At 46.7% G+C, this 17,120-nt stretch overlaps 1 protein-coding gene and 1 long non-coding RNA gene across 3 annotated transcripts in view; one reads left to right on the forward strand and one right to left on the reverse strand.

The window, feature by feature from the left end:
- The window catches only part of Trpc7 (transient receptor potential cation channel subfamily C member 7), a 120,582-nt gene that overhangs the window by 34,487 nt on the left and 68,975 nt on the right, over window positions 1-17,120 (reverse strand). For both annotated transcript variants that reach the window (XM_085699613.2, XM_048447705.3), the window contains 2 exons: window positions 9,950-10,166; window positions 861-1,094 (listed from right to left, as the gene is read on the reverse strand). In XM_085699613.2, the coding sequence (XP_085555739.2) occupies window positions 861-1,094; window positions 9,950-10,166 (451 nt within the window). The remainder of the gene's footprint in view (window positions 1-860; window positions 1,095-9,949; window positions 10,167-17,120) is intronic.
- On the forward strand, window positions 923-16,821 carry LOC125408998 (uncharacterized). The gene is made up of 3 exons (XR_007234653.3): window positions 923-1,032; window positions 1,760-1,870; window positions 11,922-16,821. It is a non-coding gene; the product is annotated as an uncharacterized LOC125408998 (long non-coding RNA).

The raw sequence follows: 17,120 nt of genomic DNA on the forward strand, positions 1-17,120 counted from the left end.
TTGAAAATCTTACACCACACGTGGATGCCGGATATTTCTTCTCTTCATTCTCTCTTAAAGCTCATACTCAAAAATTATGTCACAATCTCTTTTTTAAAAAGTAATTATTAGCATACAAATTACACACAACAATATCGTGCTGATATTTTATACATCTATGATATGCACTTTGAACATGTTTATCCGTCACCCTCTTTTGTTCTCCTTCCACTACTGCTGATCCCCCTCTTCCAAACTAGTCCCATTCTACTTTTATGCTTTTTTGGGAGGTGGGTGATCTAATGAGCTTAGTTAGGGTTCCTTACAAAAATCTCTTCTAAATAAACTCCAACTCTCATTCACACTGGCTCCTTCTGTAATTATTTTCTGCAGGGCTCTCAAGAATCCTGGCGTCACCAGAGGGGAGCTCTCTGTAGCCTCCTTAAGCTGTGCCACCAACTCCCATGGAACCCGTTTCAAACTCGCATGATCAATGTATTAATGTCTCTTTTAAGAGCTTCTCTCACCACGAGAAAGAATGCTAAACTTAAAACAGAGCATGCCTTTGTGCAGAACACAGTGTCCAGGATAGACAGAAAATTTTCAGTATATATATTCCCCACATCAGGGGGAAAAAGGAAGGATTCTTCGAAAACAAAACCCTAAATCTACAGAAATGCTACCAGAACTTCTCCCAAACCAACCCCATCCTTCCAAAGGCAAAAACCCATTTCTAAGTCACAAATATGTCCACATTCTGTAAGCGCTGTAGGCAAAGAGAATTTGGGGCACCCATGGTCTCCAAATCCCAGGTCCCGGAACCACCCAAAGCGACTGGCACGCTCCCCTCTCAGACCCAACACGTGGCCCCTGGAACTCACCGTAGGTGAAGTAGGCCACTTCCGGCGGAAGTGAGACGTTGTGCAGCGTCACATCCTGCACGTACTGGTCCACGTACAGCTGGGCCTCGCTGGCCTTGAGGAAGGCCATGAACCTGGCGGTGAAGGAAGCCACAAAGATGGACAGCATGCCGAAATCCAGCAGGTTCCACAGGTGCAGCACGTACTCCCGCGGCCCCTCCTCCCAGATTTCCTTGCATTCCGACCAGATCATTCCTGTGGGAGAAGGTCAGGCCCTTCTTCAGGTTCCCTGGCAGGCGCCCGGGGAACTAGGTAGAAAGGCACATGTCAGCTGTGTAGGGGGAGCTGGAGACAGACAGATGAGAAGACACGCTCCTGTCACTGACCTTGATGGATAAACCGCCTCTGAAAGTGAGGAGAGGGTCCCCATCCACGGTCAGACTTTGTAGGTAGTGTATGGGAGGGAAGGCTGCCGGAACCCACACTTTAATATGGAGTCGTTATAGATTAGGAATGAACAAGGCTGAGGCGGAGGGATTTCTGAAGGTCCCACATGTGATGTGAATTCAGTTTAACCCAAGTTACAGATTCCTCTGTTTCCAGGGTTGTTTCAGTGAGTTTAAGCTTAGGGACTTTTCCTTTAATGAATTGAAACTTAAAAAGATGGATCTTCACAGTAAGTAACGTAGACATAGAGGTATATAATCGAAATGTTAATGGTTCCTCGACCCCTCTTTAAGACGGCCCTGGGAGATGGCCTAGGCAGTGGTTCTCAGCCTTCCTAACACTGTGACCTTTTACCGCTCCTCATGTTGTGGTGACCCCAACGAAGAAATTATTTTCGTTGCTACTTCAAAACTCAAATTTTGCTACTGTTACCAATTGTAATGGAAAATATTTGTGTTTTTCAATGGTCTTAGGTGACGGCTGAGAAAGGGTTTTGATCTACAAGTTGAGAAATGCTGGCCTTCACTACTGCTTTGATGTATAGACTTTCTGGACCTGTCACTGTCTGGTACTGTGGCCACCTTGTAAGTATTAACAGGTGAATATAGTCCTACTATTAGTTAAGAGATTATTTATTTATTTATTTGAGACAGAATTTCTCTGTGCTGCCCTGGCTGTCCTGAAACTCACTTTGTAGACCAGGCTGGCCTTGAACTCACAGAGATCCGCTTGCCTCTGCCTCCCGAGTGCCAGGATTAAAGGTGTGCACCACCACTGCCCAGCTGGTTAAGAAGAGTTTTAGAATGAAATTTGCAGCACACAGAGGAACTGCAGCTAGTATCTGAACATCCTGCTGGTGTCGGAGATGTCACACCCCAAGCTGGCAACCCCGTCCTTCGCTCTTCATTGGCTCACATTCCTGACTCCTCTGGCAGGCGATCACAAGAGATGTCTGCAGATCCTCTTTTGATGGGCTTTCAGTTTCATGTCGCCCCTTCAAATTCCGACTCTTTCACCTCACCAAGCAAACAGGTCACACGATGTTCACTTTTTTCTTTGACACCTGCAGCGTATACATAATAACCCTATGGAAAAGCCCCACACCGAAGGCAGACCATCAGAACTCCCTGTGGTCTCCCGCCATCTTCATACATCCCGCAGAATGGTCCACACCACAGTCCCCCAGTGGTTCTGCCCTGGACACTTGCGTGCACTCCTCCCTTGCTTCTCCCCAGACTGCAGGACAAGCCCACTGACAGCTGCTCACACTACAAAACAGGCCTCTCTGAGGATTCGGCTGCCGAAACCGCCTTGAGTCAAAGATGATGCTGGCAGTGGACGATGGTGGTGGCTCTGTCCTCCAGAGTGTGGCTACCTTGGTTCCAGTCCCTCCTCAGAACACATGAGAGCCAGGAGCTGACTGCCCTCAGTCCACAGGGACTCTGCCCAGGGACTGTTTGGATCAGCATCCGGTGGTGAAAAAGGCCTATCAAATAAAAGGAACTGAACTATTTTTCCAAGGCCAACGGCAGTGTAAGAGCGGGCTGTGTACAGAAGAATCCTGCCTTGTTTGTTAAAGATTGCACCGGAGCTCCCATGGTGAGAAATGCCCCCACCCCTGCAGGTCTGTTTACAAGGCTTCTTAGGGCCCCAGTTGTGTTTGCCTTAACAAAGCCATGTCTCAGCTCACCCTGTGAAACCGTGGGCAGCCATTCAGCCTGTCCTAAGTTTCTTAACACAGAAACATACTTTTATCTGCCTATTTACAAATGTTACTAGAAAACCCATTTCAGGCTGGGGAGAATGTGGATTTGTTTGTTTTATTTTCTCTTCCCCAAGATTAAAATTAAATGTCATAGTGAAATATGACATTGTCCTCTATGGCCTGGCAGGTTACTGCTTGGGAGTCAGCAAACGCTGGGCTCAAGTTTTCGCCCGGCAGTGGGACACTGGATAAGTCCCTTGATTTTCAGTGTGTTTTGGGGGAACTTCAAACGCTAAAAGCTCTATGCATCTGAAATGCAAATTATTTTCAACAGGCCCTGAAAATTACTCCATGGTCAGCTGTCCTTGTCAGTCTTCCTAGATTTAAATATTAATTGCCTAGGTTAATTTAAGTCATGCCAGAGCCATAAGTAAAAGTAACGTGGGGTGAGGGTTTGAGCAGCAGGAATTGCCTAATGAAAACAGAAGTGTGTGAAATTAAGTACTTCAGTGAGGGAAATTGGGCCTCCTGCTTCCAAGATGCTGGGGTAGTGTATGATGTTGTGTAGTAGCTGAGCCCCAGGTCTATTGCCTCAGTGTGTCAATCAGAGTTCAGGGGCCCAAGGGGTAAAGGATGCTCAGTACTTGAGACTCCCCCAGGCTAAGTTCCCATTGCTCAGGAATGCCTGGAGCTCAGAGAACAAGGTCACCGGTAATTAAGAAAGGTGCCTGGCAGAGAAGGAAGCTAGAGCTCACCAGGAAGTCTCCAGGGAACCTGCCCTACAATTTCAGGGTAATGCCTGCAGTCTGTGGAGAGGGGCTCCACAGAGGGAGGCAAAGGCACTGCTCCAGTCTGGCCTCCATGGCACTCAGCAGGGCTTGCCTTTCAGAGTGTCCTGAGATAGAAACAGGTACATTTCTTAAACAGTCAGAGGTCTGCTCCTGCTGCTGTACGCCAGGGTTTCACATTTTCCCTTTTTCTTAAGTCAGTTTCTGACCATCAGGCCAGGATGGGTGCTCCATGAACTCACTGGAAGGAAATACACCCGGAAGCTTTTTACCCACCCATACTAGCCAATGCTGTCTCCATGTTAGGGGTTCATTTGCTTGGCAGGCAGAAAGAGGATGCTAATAATTTCCTAGGAATTTATCTGTGTCTCTTTCTCTTCCTTTATTCTGATTACAGCAGCCAGCAATTGTTGAGTTCCTTCTAGTTGCCCAGTCCTGGGCTAAGCATTTTACAATTTGAAATTGACTTTTCAAAATACGCTGACTGACAGCAACTATAATTATCCCTACTTTCAAGATGAAATTCATGTACAAAGTTGGCAAGTCAGTTGTCCAAAGGCAATCAAGCAGTCCAGACTCTTTGCTGTCTGCATTAGGCACAAGGTTAGGCTGTTTAGTCAGAAGTCATCATTGACCAGATGTTGAGGTTCAGGCACCAATCTAAGATAATGATAGCTTTGCTATAGATCTCCATTTGCCGCTTGGCAGTACAGCTGCTATCCTAAAAATTATACAGGGGCCAACTTCTGGAGGCCCAGGGCGAAGAGGCTCAACACTGCAGTTATAGGAACAAGTAGAGCCTGTGTGCTGTCTTTGTAGACCTGTGGAAGGGTAGATTCATGGAAGAGAGACTCCTGGGTTAAGGAACAAGAAATTAGCTAGGCAAGGGGGAGGGACTGCAGCAGCCATGAATGTGGGAGAATAGGTCACTCTAGGAACTGTAGGTTCAAGGGTCAGGAGAGTTTTTTGTAACCTAATAGACTCTCCCCAGACTGTGCTGAGAACCAGGGTTTACCCCAAGCCACCTGACAACCGCAGTTCCGTCTCCAGAACCCACAGGTGGAAGGAGAGAAATGACTCCTGCAAGCCGCCTCTGACCTTTACATGTGTGCACACCTGTCAGCCTTCACATGTGTACATGCCTGTCAGCCTTCACATGTGAGCATGCCTGTCAGCCTTCACATGTGTGCACGCCTGTCAGCCTTCACATGTGAGCATGCCTGTCAGTCTTCAAATGTGTGCATGCCTGTCAGCCTTCAAATGCGTACATGCCTGTCAGCCTTCACATGTGTGCACGCCTGTCAGCCTTCACATGTGAGCATGCCTGTCAGTCTTCAAATGTGTGCACGCCTGTCAGCCTTCAAATGTGTACATGCCTGTCAGCCTTCACATGTGTGCACGCCTGTCAGCCTTCACATGTGAGCATGCCTGTCAGTCTTCAAATGTGTGCACGCCTGTCAGCCTTCAAATGTGTACATGCCTGTCAGCCTTCACATGTGTGCACGCCTGTCAGCCTTCACATGGGAGCATGCCTGTCAGCCTTCACGTGTGCACGCCTGTCAGCCTTCACATGTGAGCATGTCTGCCCTGTCAGGAGAGAGTGGATAAATAACTCATGAAAAAAAAAAGACAACTAATGGCGGACTTTTCAGAGACTAGGGAGAGAAAGTCTTCCTCAGAAAGATTCCTAGATGCGGAACTCGGATTCGGAGAGTCTTTCTGTTCTTCGTGGCTCTCTAGGACTTCATAGTTCTCTGAGGGCATCTTTAGAGACATGCTCTTTAATTGACTGTCCGCCAAGCTCTCCAGTACCCCAGAGTCGCTGCTTTGATGTGAAGCCAGGCAGCTGTTGGGTGTCCTCCAGGCTACTCCATGGTCTGCTCTCCTAAGGCAGTCATCCAGCGGGGCTGGAGACCTCGGGACTGGAGACCACGGGGCTGGAGACTGCAGGGCTGTGCCATGTGACTATTGAAGGAAATCATTGAGGAAGCCAGATCCCTGCCCCCTCATGGAGAGGATGAGTCAGCTGTATGTGGGGTGGCTTCAGAAACACTGAGTCAGGCAGGAGAGGATGAAGACCACATGGTCTGGTCAGTCTTGGAGCTAGGGAGAAAGAGAAGCGACTGGGGGAAGAAGAGGACTTGGCTTTCTGAGCAGGTTGATTATAGAGGCCTCATTTGAAGAAGACCTTTGAGAGTCTGGGGGCCCGAGTCAGCGGCAGACTGCTTGCCTAGCATATGTGAGACTCTGGCGTCCATCCCCGGATCCTTCTCACAGAAGTACCTGGACAGAGATAGAACGGCACAGATCCCCATGGGAAGAAGAGCCGCGGAAAGGCTCAGAGGCAGAAACAGACGAGGAGAGCAGAGGGGCTGATGCAGTGAGTGGGAGGAAGAAGATGGAGAGACACTAGAGAGAGGGGTTGGGGAGTGGAAGCCATTGTAGGCTGTAGTAACCGCACTGGCTGCCACTGGAAGCGAGATGGAAAGCCATGAGAAGCTCTGAGGCAGAGTGACGAGGATTAGGGTTAAATAGGTCACTATCACTTCTGTGTTGAGGCACGGAAAGGGGAGGGCAGAAGCAGGGCCTGGATGAGACCTTTCACCTCTCAGTGGCTAAGACCTCCATATCTGAAGGGAACAGGCGAGGCTTGTTCAAGACCCTAGGACTGATCACCGCTCAAGCTGCAGCTGTGTGTGGTGAGGAGGGAGCGATGGCTTGTGTCGTTGTGTAGCCGGCATGCCCAGCATGCCCAGCCTTCTACACATCTGGAGTGCAACAGACCAGAGCTTTGGGCATCTCTGTTGGCAGACAGTAAAAGGCGTCCTTAGTCGTGTCAGGGAACAGAAGTCCAAGAAGTCCAAGGCCATCAGCAGGGGATAATGCTACTTCATACTCTCCTGTATTTCAGCAGAGACTGGCTTGGATGCTGGGTCTCAAGGCATGTCAGTGCAAAGAGCCTTCTGTAGATGATGATCCGATCTTTTAAAGTCATTACTTCTGCAACAAGTAAAGAACTCCAGAAGGTATTTAGGGCAAGATTACACTAGTAATATTCATTGTTGTTTCCCTAATATCTGGCTGCCTAATACATGATAAAATGCTTAACATTTAGATGGACCTGTTGAGAAAAAGTGATGCACTAGAAAATGCCAGGCAAGATCATCAACACATCCAGCACCGTATCAGCCACACTGTGTACTTTGTGCCCAGCCAACACCATCAGCACCTCTGATACCATATCAGCCACACCGTGTGCCCAGGCAAGACCATCAGCACCTCCAGCACCATATCAGCCACACCATGTACTCCGTGCCCTCAGCTGGACCTGGGCTCCTACCCATGCCCCTCATAAGGCCAAGTCCTGGACATGGACACTAGATCATACTTCTTGTCATCTCCTCAGGAGCTTTGCTTCCAGATGCCCCCACATCAGGATGCAGCCTCCCATGATCTGTTGGTAACACTCCTGGCTCCTTACTCTGCCTTGTGGCACACTACTCAGCATTTCCTTTTCCTTTGCTAGACAGCGCTCATCTTTCCCCGTGCTAACACTGCTGTGGCCTCTGGCTTGATCTTTAGTTTATCTGTCCACTTTCAAAATCAGAGTGATATCATAATTTGCTTAAATATACTGCATGCTCAATTTGTTTTAGCCCCCGGCTTCTCCAGAGTTCAGACACACATATCCGTTTAGCACTTGGCGTCTTCTCTTCAGTGTCCTATATACTCCAGTTTCTCTCCAGATGGTATAAATCTTTGCCCTTTGAAGAAAATCTATAGTGTACATCTCAAACCGGAGTCTGCATCCCCTCCGTCCCGCCACGTGCCACCCTAATCTTTCCCATCCTACTGAATGACTTTCTTTGATACCATTTTGCAAGCTATAATACTAGAAATTGTTCCCGATAGTTCTCCCTTTCTCACATCTCACAGGTAATTCAGCAGTAAATATTGATTTTACCTTCAAAGCATGACCTGTTCTCACTAACCATTTGATGTCCAACTCCTATAGGGGCTTTGTAACTGGCACCCTGTTCTATTCTTGCCCCACAACCATCCATTCTTAACACAGCACTCTTGGAAAAACTGAAGCCATGTAATGTCACCTCTGTTAAAAGCTACAACGGCTCCACCCCTATTGCCATCGCCTCTCTTCTCCCTGAATATGAAGGTCTCAGAAATCCTTGTTTGGAACATATCCAGTTTGCTGATTCTCGACTTTAGGCCACTCCACCCCTTCTGTCCCAGATGCATTCAGGCTCCCACAGTGGGAGCAGGGTGCTCTCTGGCTGCTTAGGTCCTCCGTGGGATCTGAAGACCTGAAGGGAGAGAGGAGTCCACTTGCCTCCCTCTTAACAAACACTGATTGCTGATTAGATGTAGGGGGTGAGTACAGAATTTGCCCTGTAAACACATTTTTACTTAAACTGTAGAATGTTCCTTTACATTTTGTGAATTTATGTCTCTGTTATTGGTTTAATGAAGCTGACTGGCCAATAGCTGGACAGGATAAGGTTTGAAGGAGCGACAAACAATGCTGGGAAAAAGGGTAGAGTCAGAGGGGGTAGTGAGCAGACACAGAGAAGCAAGATGGACATGCTATACTGAGAAAAGTTACCGAACCACATGACAAGTTGTAGATAAAATTATAGACCAATTGAAAATGTAAGAGTTAGCTAGTAATAAACCTGAGCTACTGGTTGAGGATTTATAATTACTATTAATCCTCTGTGGTTACTGGGGAGAGGCTTGTGGGACGGAAACTTCTGCCTACAATAAACTCAGTGTGTGAATATCTGAAAGTACCTAGTGTTAAATGTTTGATTTTTTTTTTAAACCCAGGATGTCCAAGGGAGACCTGGATTAGATTCTGAACCGTAAAAGGCCATAATCTAACCCATACCAGGCTTCAGTGTCTCTTTTCAGAGTTAGGGTCAATGACTCCACAATGAAGCCACAGGCTTTTCAGTTGGTCACATGACCCTGAGAAGCATGGCATGCTGTTCTGACTGCTCTAAGTCAAAGCATCCTCATTTGTGGTCCATGTAGGGTCCATGTTTCCAGTTGATCTCAGCTTGGGCACTATTATGCTCTCTGGTAATTCAACTCTTGTCACCTTTTTGGGCTACATGTCAGTACAGGCCATGTGTTGCATAACTTTTTACATATCTGTCCATGATTTTGCTGTTTAATGGCATAAACACTTTGATACTGAATATTTTTTAAAAAGATTTAATTATTTTATTATGTATACAGTGTTCTGCCTGCATGTATGCCTACGGCCACAAGAGGGCACCAGATCTTATTATAGATGGTTGTGAGCCATCATGTGATTGCTGGGAGTTGAACCCAGGTCCTCTGGAAGAACAGCCAGTGCTCTTAACCACTGAGCCATCTCTCCAGCCCTGAACACTTTTTTGACTTAATACTTACAAACATAGTGACAATTATACAAATATTAAACATTTGCCACCAAAGCAAAATCTGGGTGAATGCTGTTGAACCAATTTAATTAATGGATCAACTCTTGCTACTACATAAATTTATTTCAGTTATTTTTAAACTTTCACTTTACTAGAATTAGCCCTATTAAATTTGAATCTTTGCAATATGAAGCTTTCCATTTATTAAAGTTTTGCTTATTATATTATTGATAATAGCTTTAGCACATTTTGAATATTTTTCCTTGAGACATTTCCCCTCCCATTATCTATTTGCAGGTTTTAGTGTTAGAAATTAAATTAATAGCAATTTTCTACATTCAAATTAGCCATTTATTGTCAAGACAAACCTTGACAGCATAAAATATCACCACAGATAGGAATCTTACAACCTTTTTAGCACACTAATTTAAACAAATAACGCATGCTACTCTCTGTATTGGCTCGGCTATATTTTTTTTTTCATAATGGCATAAGCTAGTGTCTACTGGGAAGAGGGAACCTTCATTTCCCAGGTAAAGCCACTTTATAATCATAATCAATACACTGTATGGAAGAGTACCTAGTGGGTACCTCCCAAACATTTCCTTTCAAAATTGGGGTTTCTGTTGCCTCTTGTACACTTCTTGACTTTTGTGTTGGCCGGTGCATCAGCCCAGAGTGTACACAGCAAAAGGGGAGTCTAGAAGGCGTCGTCAGTCAGAGGAGTGAAAGAGGGTGGCTTACCTAAGACCCACTTCATGATGAGCATCTCCGTCCAGGAGAACTGTGTGGTTTTCACTCTGAAGATCTGTTTGGGGTAGTCTGTGAAGGTCTCATTGGGCAGGGTCTTAACCCCCTCAAAGCGGTCAGATGCGTTCACGACCAGCAGTCCCAGGAAGATGGTAAACGATACGGCGTGGGCTACAAACTTCATGAAGGGGCTCCTCAGGGTTCGTCCTAGCTGGAGACAGAGTGTGCACAGCATAGGTCAGGTGGGCATGGTTCTCTGTGGCATATTGCTTTACTGCACAAAACCACACATTACCCAGAGAATCTCCCATCTCGGGCAGAAGCCAGAAGGGACACAGGCATTGTCTCTTGTACTTACATGTGAGTGGCTGTTTAACTATATCTAAGTTCTACTGACTTCCAAGAATTTTTTTTTGTTGTTGTTGTCTTGTTTTCTTTTGTTTTTTTCTATTTATAGGTCTCAGGGAGGGGCTGAGGTAGTAGTGCACACAGACACATAATCAAGTTACATCTGTTGGCCTAGGTACCCCCAGCCTCATGGGTGTGATTTTACACCCTTCAAACCTGAGAAAACAGTGCTGAACAGAACTACAACTTAAAAGTGCATGTTCAGTTTTGCACATTTGCCTGGGCTTCAGGCTTAGATACTTCACTTTCCATCTTTCTTGTATTTTGATAAATTTACTCAGAACCACATGGTTCCTGCTGTGGCTTTAGCTGCACTTCTGTGAAATTTGATGCACCTTGATATGTGGATTTGTTGTTGTTTTTCTTACTTTTGGTTTGTTTTCTACTCAGGGATTATTTGCTCTGCAATCACATGGGACTTTTTTCTTGCTTGCTTGCAGAACATTCTAGGGCAGAGCGGTAGTCACTGTTTTAAGGCTGGAGCTGCGCAGGGAGAGCCTGGCTCAACAGACATCTGTAATTTTACAGCAGCATTTACAGCGCACAGGCTTTTTGCCACCTCTCAAACCTCACTGGTTTCTCCTTGGGGCCCAATAATTGGTGTGATTATTTCCAGTGCATCTAGAATGACCCAGAATTCACCTTCCTGGGGAGCAAGCATCGGGAGCATCTTCTCTGTCTAAGGACCTCCGGCTAAAGTTCTTTGTCCTGACGAGATCACACACATCCCCACCAGGCCACCTTCATCGCTCTCACCAAGTTTGACCCTTCCCCCAGGCGTTCCGAAAAGGAGGAGGCTGCTTTTGGCTGCCCAGCTCCTCCAGTGTGGATTCAGTTATGACCAGCGACTGAAGCGTTGACTTTCACACATTACCTCACTTAGGAGTCCTGGAGTGAATGTCACCTGGGAGACTGACCTGACCAATGGTGGACATTCGTCCACTGCAGGGTCTACAGTAAGATCCCCAATTACAGCTGTGGTCAGCATAATGCTTGTGTGTTAGCTGAGTTGATGATGTTCTTCTAGTGTGTGCTGCCTAGTAACCACCCCCAGTCAACAGTGTAACATGAGTTATAATTATTCTGATGTCATAGAGAACATTGATAGGAATTTTACACAAGCCTGGGTTTTATCTTTCTAAAATAGTCATGACTGAGGTTCAGCCGTTAGGAGTCCCTGACCATGGAGAAAGTCACTGGTGCCCACGTGTGTATTTCCTTAAGACATGCTGGGAATAAGAGTGTTTATCTGACAATCATAGGCCCACACATGCCTTACACATAGCATTTCTATATTTTAATGCTTTAAGTTCATATATATGATGTATGTATATATAATATCTATGCTTATTGACTGGTATTTTCGAAATAGGCAAATATACTGATTTGATAATGCAGAGTAGAAGGATAAACACAGTATCACAATGAGTCCACTAGAATTAAGACATATCTGACTTAAATACTAGGATCTAGTTTGAATTTTTCAACATTTAGAGTACCGCCATCTTGGAGACTTAGTTTGCAACCTTTTGACCCTGGTCATTTTCTGTGCCCACAGGTTACCCTCCAGCGGTCATCACACTGTGTCTTGTGACTGTCTGAGTTTTCATAAGCAGCAAGGGAAGCTGGAGACTCTGTCAGAGGAGCAGATATGGGCTACCAGATCCGTGTCTTCCAGGAAGTCCATCAAAGAAAGATGGAGACACTTTGAGAAAGACACAACTCTTAAAGATAGCTGGCAAGTTTCCCTGTGGGCTCTCTCTGGGGTCGCCCACTGATGAGCCATGTGAGAATATCGTGGGGCAGAACCGTTTCTGTCTCCCTGACTCTCACTATGTGTGTGACTAGGCCCAAGGTGGCTGTGAGCGTCCCTGCAGTCCCTGCTGTAGGAGATTTATCTTTTCAGGGTATTATCACCTGCTAGCAGAAGATGAGCCTTCTCTTCTCATATCGTAAAAACGATATGCTTCCTGCAAAGTGCAACTAGAAACCTCTGACAGTGCCTCACACTGATCTGGAAGGCTACCCTGGTCTCAGTTTTCACTTGATGCAGTCAATAGGGAGGGAGGGCAAGGTTAGGGATTGATGATTCTTCTGAACTTGAAAGCATCTATGGGTAAACCGTTGGCAGATGAGACCAAGGTATTTCAGTGGCTCTTCTTCCTTCTTTCTTCTCTTTTTCTTTCTCCTTCATCCTCTCTCTCCTCCTCCCACCTCTTTTTTCTTTTCCTGCTTCTTTCTCTCCCCCATCTTTCTTTTTTGAGATAGGTTGGCCTCAACCTCATGGCAGTCTCCTGCCTCAGGAACTGCAATTATAAGGTTATCCCATTGAACTCAGCATTTGTGTGTGCGTGCGTGTGTGAGTGTTTGTGTGCATGTATGTTTGAGTGTTTGTGGCTTGAGATTTCCTGTTTTACCTACAACGATAATTTCTGAAACAGATTACCCAGGGGAAGAACTGCTTCCCACAAGTCTACTTGATGAACTGAGAAAAGGCAAAAGCCCACCTAGTAAGATCTCCCAGCTCTGGAATTGTCAGAGCCGAGTCAAGGTACAGCTGCTGCTGGGGCTTTGGGAGGTGTGGGTCACAGCCCACCCTTCCTGAAGTCTGGAAATGTGTTGAAGCAGCTCAGCCACTGCTTCGGCCTGTGAGCGGAGAGCACAGCCATTGCTGTGAGCCTCTCCTGGGATTTGGGAGGATGAGGCAGGATGATCATGAATTTCGAGCAGTTTCAGGTTAGCCCCGGGAGGAGATACTCTCTTAAAGAAAAGAATCGGCAGCTTACAAACAACCTGCAACCCCATCTCCTGGGGAAACAGCGCCCTCTCCTGGCATCTATGGGGACCTGCACCCACATGGTGTAATTCTCATGGACATATGCATGAACACATGTGAAAGCAATTTAAAAGCAACAAAATCTAAAAACAAAAAGCCTAACCCAGGCCTCAGGTATCTTCCTTTTAGGGCAGTAGATTCATTTTAGAGTGTAAAATTGGGGTGTTCTCATATCACAGTGGAAGGCCACACCTGGTTTAGGGGCAGACGAAACACTCTGTGACGGTGGCTTTTACGGTAGGGTTTCTAATGAGGGGAAAGGGAACAGCTGGTGTTTGGCCTGTGGTAGTTGATTTCTGTTTTCTAGAAAATTCTAGTCAGCTCTAAATATCTAAGTCAAGTCTATTTCAAGTTTAGCCAGCAACTAAGATGTGTACAGTAGACACCATGGGTTGGCACACGGCTGTCAGTGGAGCTGTGTGCACATGTGCAGAGGCCATCGCAGTGACTGTGGGCAAATCTCTTGATCTGTATACACTCAGTTTCAATCACAATGCCATGTATCTGTGACAATTAAATTGATTAGTGTCTCAGTTCTTCTATAAAATGGGAGTGAAAAGATAAAGTCTTCCTGTGGTTAGGGTAAGCAATGGTTGCTGTAACAGACACGAAACAGCACCTCCTCAGCAGAGAGCTCTTGACCTAGGGCACCGAGGGCTAGGGAACTCCACTGCGAAGCCTAAGAAACTTGACTGACTCTTTTAGAAAAATATCCTTAGATTTATTTATTTTATACACATGACCTTTTGCCTATGTGTATGTCTGTGCATCATGGGTGCCCGGTGCTGTCAGAGGTCAGAAGACAGTGTTGACTCCCCTGGAACCTGAGCAGCCATGCCGATGCTAGGAGCTGAACCCCAGTCCTCTCCATAGCAACAAGTGCTTGCCCCATGCACCATCACTCCTGCTTTGGCTGAGCCTTGACGAACTTGTCTGCAAAGGCTCACGGAGGACCCATGCAGGGTCTTCGTGTGTGCTGTGAACCTGTTTGGAGTGGATACTAGAGGGGACAGAGATAAAACAGCCCCCAAGAGTTGGTCCTTCCCTTCGGGGCTACTAATTTCCTAGTGGGGAGGCATGGGTTAAAAATGATGGTAAAAGCTAAATAAGATAGGACAGTGCAGGGCCAGAGTGTGTCTGCAGTGGGGTGACTCGCCTCTGACACGCCCCAGTCCTGTCCCAGCAGGGTGCCTGCTGCTGGCCTACCTCTTGGGATTCGGTGGCAGCAGTATTGGCAGTGGAAGAGGCACACTGGTCAGCTGACACAAATGTTCCTTCCATTGCTGTGACAGAAAACTGCTGTGTGGTTTTCTGTAGCGGAGGACTGCTTTCTGGTAGAGACGAATGTGGAGTCTGTTCACTTCTGGCTGATGCCTGGGCAGTGTGGAGTGGGGACTCCTGCTTCTAACCACAAACTTGGTCCAGCAAAGCCAAGATCCTTCACAGCTGCTGACTCACCCACCTCATCCTCCCTAGATGCTTGTTTGGGGCGGGGAAGGGGAGCGCCTACAAACACTTGGGTATTCTTCCGAACAGGAGGTGTGCAGCAGACTTTAGACTGCACAATGCAAGGGCATCAGGTTGGTCCGGGAATAGTTTATAGTTTTCCCCGTCTGATTGCTGGGACTACTTTTGTCAACAACTGAGCAGTGACGGTTAGTGGGTAACGGAGGAAGTAACTCCTCCTGGCTCTCCTTCACCTGGACTTGTACCTCCCCGCGACACTGCCCTGATGCTGACTTTGATCCCGCCTGATGATGAGCCGCTGCCTGAGGTTTCAACAGGTATTCAGCCTAGCTTAGGACTCGCAGAGGACCAGAAACTGGTTTGTTAGCAGTGAAGGCCCTTGGCACAGGAGCCCTTGCTAAGAGGATAAAGATGCCTAGGAATGACTGAACTCAAACTGACATTTTTTAAGAACTCACTGGCCTTCCTGGCCATACCTGTGTTGGTGATGACAGTGAGGAACGATGAACAAAGTCTTTATTAATTTTTTCTCGATCCTGGAAAGCCTGTCCCTTACCCATGTCTGCACTCACCTTCACCTGCACACGCCTGTCACTTGCTCATGCTCGTCAGATGACAAATTTACGAGCTGAACTTCTATTGATATGCCTGGCTGTGTCATCTATTTATTTAACTCTCTTTCTTAGGAACCCCAAAACTTAAAATATGATAGTAGAAAAGACAGGTTAGGAGTTCAATAGGAAATTAATAATGAGTTCATCTCAGAAGACTAATCTGATAACTTCAGTGTTGGTAATTGTCCCTAGGAAGAGAATGCACCATTAGGTTGGGAACAGACCCTCTTAGCAGTCACTATGTGCTGATGGACATGATCCAGTTAATGAAGTTTGGCAGTCACATTTTACAAGTCCATCTATAAATGAATATGGCGGTCTGATATCTGGGCACGTGATAATGTCGTTGGAACATGGAATCCTTGAAATGGCATTGTGTTTTCATGAGAACACAGAAATAGCTATGAAGGCGGTGACCTCACTGGAAGATCAGCCCATGAAACTCCTCCCAGTGCCTGCTCCGGAGAGGACATGGTACTCTGTGCATCAGGAGCCCTTAGAACCGGCTGGCTTTGTCACACGCAAGATCTGACCTCTCTGAAATTCCCAGCGACATCTCTGCCAAACTTGAAAAGATTTTTTTTTTCTAAGTGGTAGAAGGGAAGACTAAAAATATCTTGACTCTTTTATCTGTCCCTTAGCTGCCTCAAAGCAAGCTTGACAAACGCTTTAATGAGGGACTCTTACCTTGTAATGAGTGGTGCCACCGAGAGTCACCCTGTGTGACAGACTCAGGCCTGTCGGTCACATGTCCACTGTGCCCCCACCCAGTGCTACTTAGACTTGGAGTCTCATAAATGTGCGGAAGGGACAAGTGGCTTCATGATCAGCTTATATTTGTCACAAGTGTTTTATTTCTTTGGTCTTAGTGAAAGATTTTGGGGCACTAACTGTCAATCAAGCCTTTGAAGAGAAAAGGAAGCCCCAGTCAAGCGCTAGATCTTGCTGCAGTAATTCCCTCTGCACTGTTTCAGGAGGTGACTGTGACTCTACCCTCCATGTCCACGCTGCGTTAGTTTTTCGGGTTTCCTGGGCCTGGAAGTCCCAGAATGCTCTCCCCACAAATAGACCTTTTCAGGGGTGGGGTTGTTTATGTTATTTGCTGAGTCTTCTCAGATCTACCACAAGTTTAAGAAGAATTAGATCTTCCACAAGGCACCGAGCAGACAGAGGTGTGGATGTTTGCTGGTGTTCGCTAGCCCTGGGCTCCTGGAAGCTGTCACAGTCAGTTTTGTTGGGGTTGGGGGAGCTGGTAGCAGTTACTCAGTCATGTTATGTTAATGACTGAACTCTCATGAGTGTGCTTGAAGACCCAGGAGAGTAAATGCAGATGTTCCTGACCACACAGGTTCTGTGTATGTGTGCATGCGTGTATGTTTGGGCAGGGTGTTTCAATCCACTACAGACTGCTTGGTTGCAGCTTCAAAACACAGCACTAAGATACGTGCCTGAAGCCTGTGACCCACGACACTGCAGTTCAAGTCCAGCCCCTCTCTTTGCGCTCTCTGGCATTTGAAAAAAGGACCGAAAGCAAAACCAAATAAAATCCTGACCTTGCTTACATATATATTGTTTGGAGAATTTTGACTTAGAAGTCCATGACATGAGACTGCCATAGAAACAGGACTCTTAATAGATGTTGAGGACACACAGTTCAGTCTTGGAGTTTTCTGTCTGTGGGAGAAGCTTGCCCCCTCTCGGTGACTGCTCACCTACACCAAGGCGCTGAGTTCCCTTCCTGGCGGCTTTGGTGGTGGGGGAGGGGGCAGCAGTCTGTGGAGCAGTCTCCCTGTAGGCGTGTTCTCCACTGAGTGCTGGTCACCTGAGCTCAACGCCTTTC

Source organism: Myodes glareolus, chromosome 14 (assembly GCF_982192425.1).
Source record: "Myodes glareolus chromosome 14, mMyoGla1.1, whole genome shotgun sequence".
NCBI lineage: Eukaryota > Metazoa > Chordata > Mammalia > Rodentia > Cricetidae > Myodes > Myodes glareolus.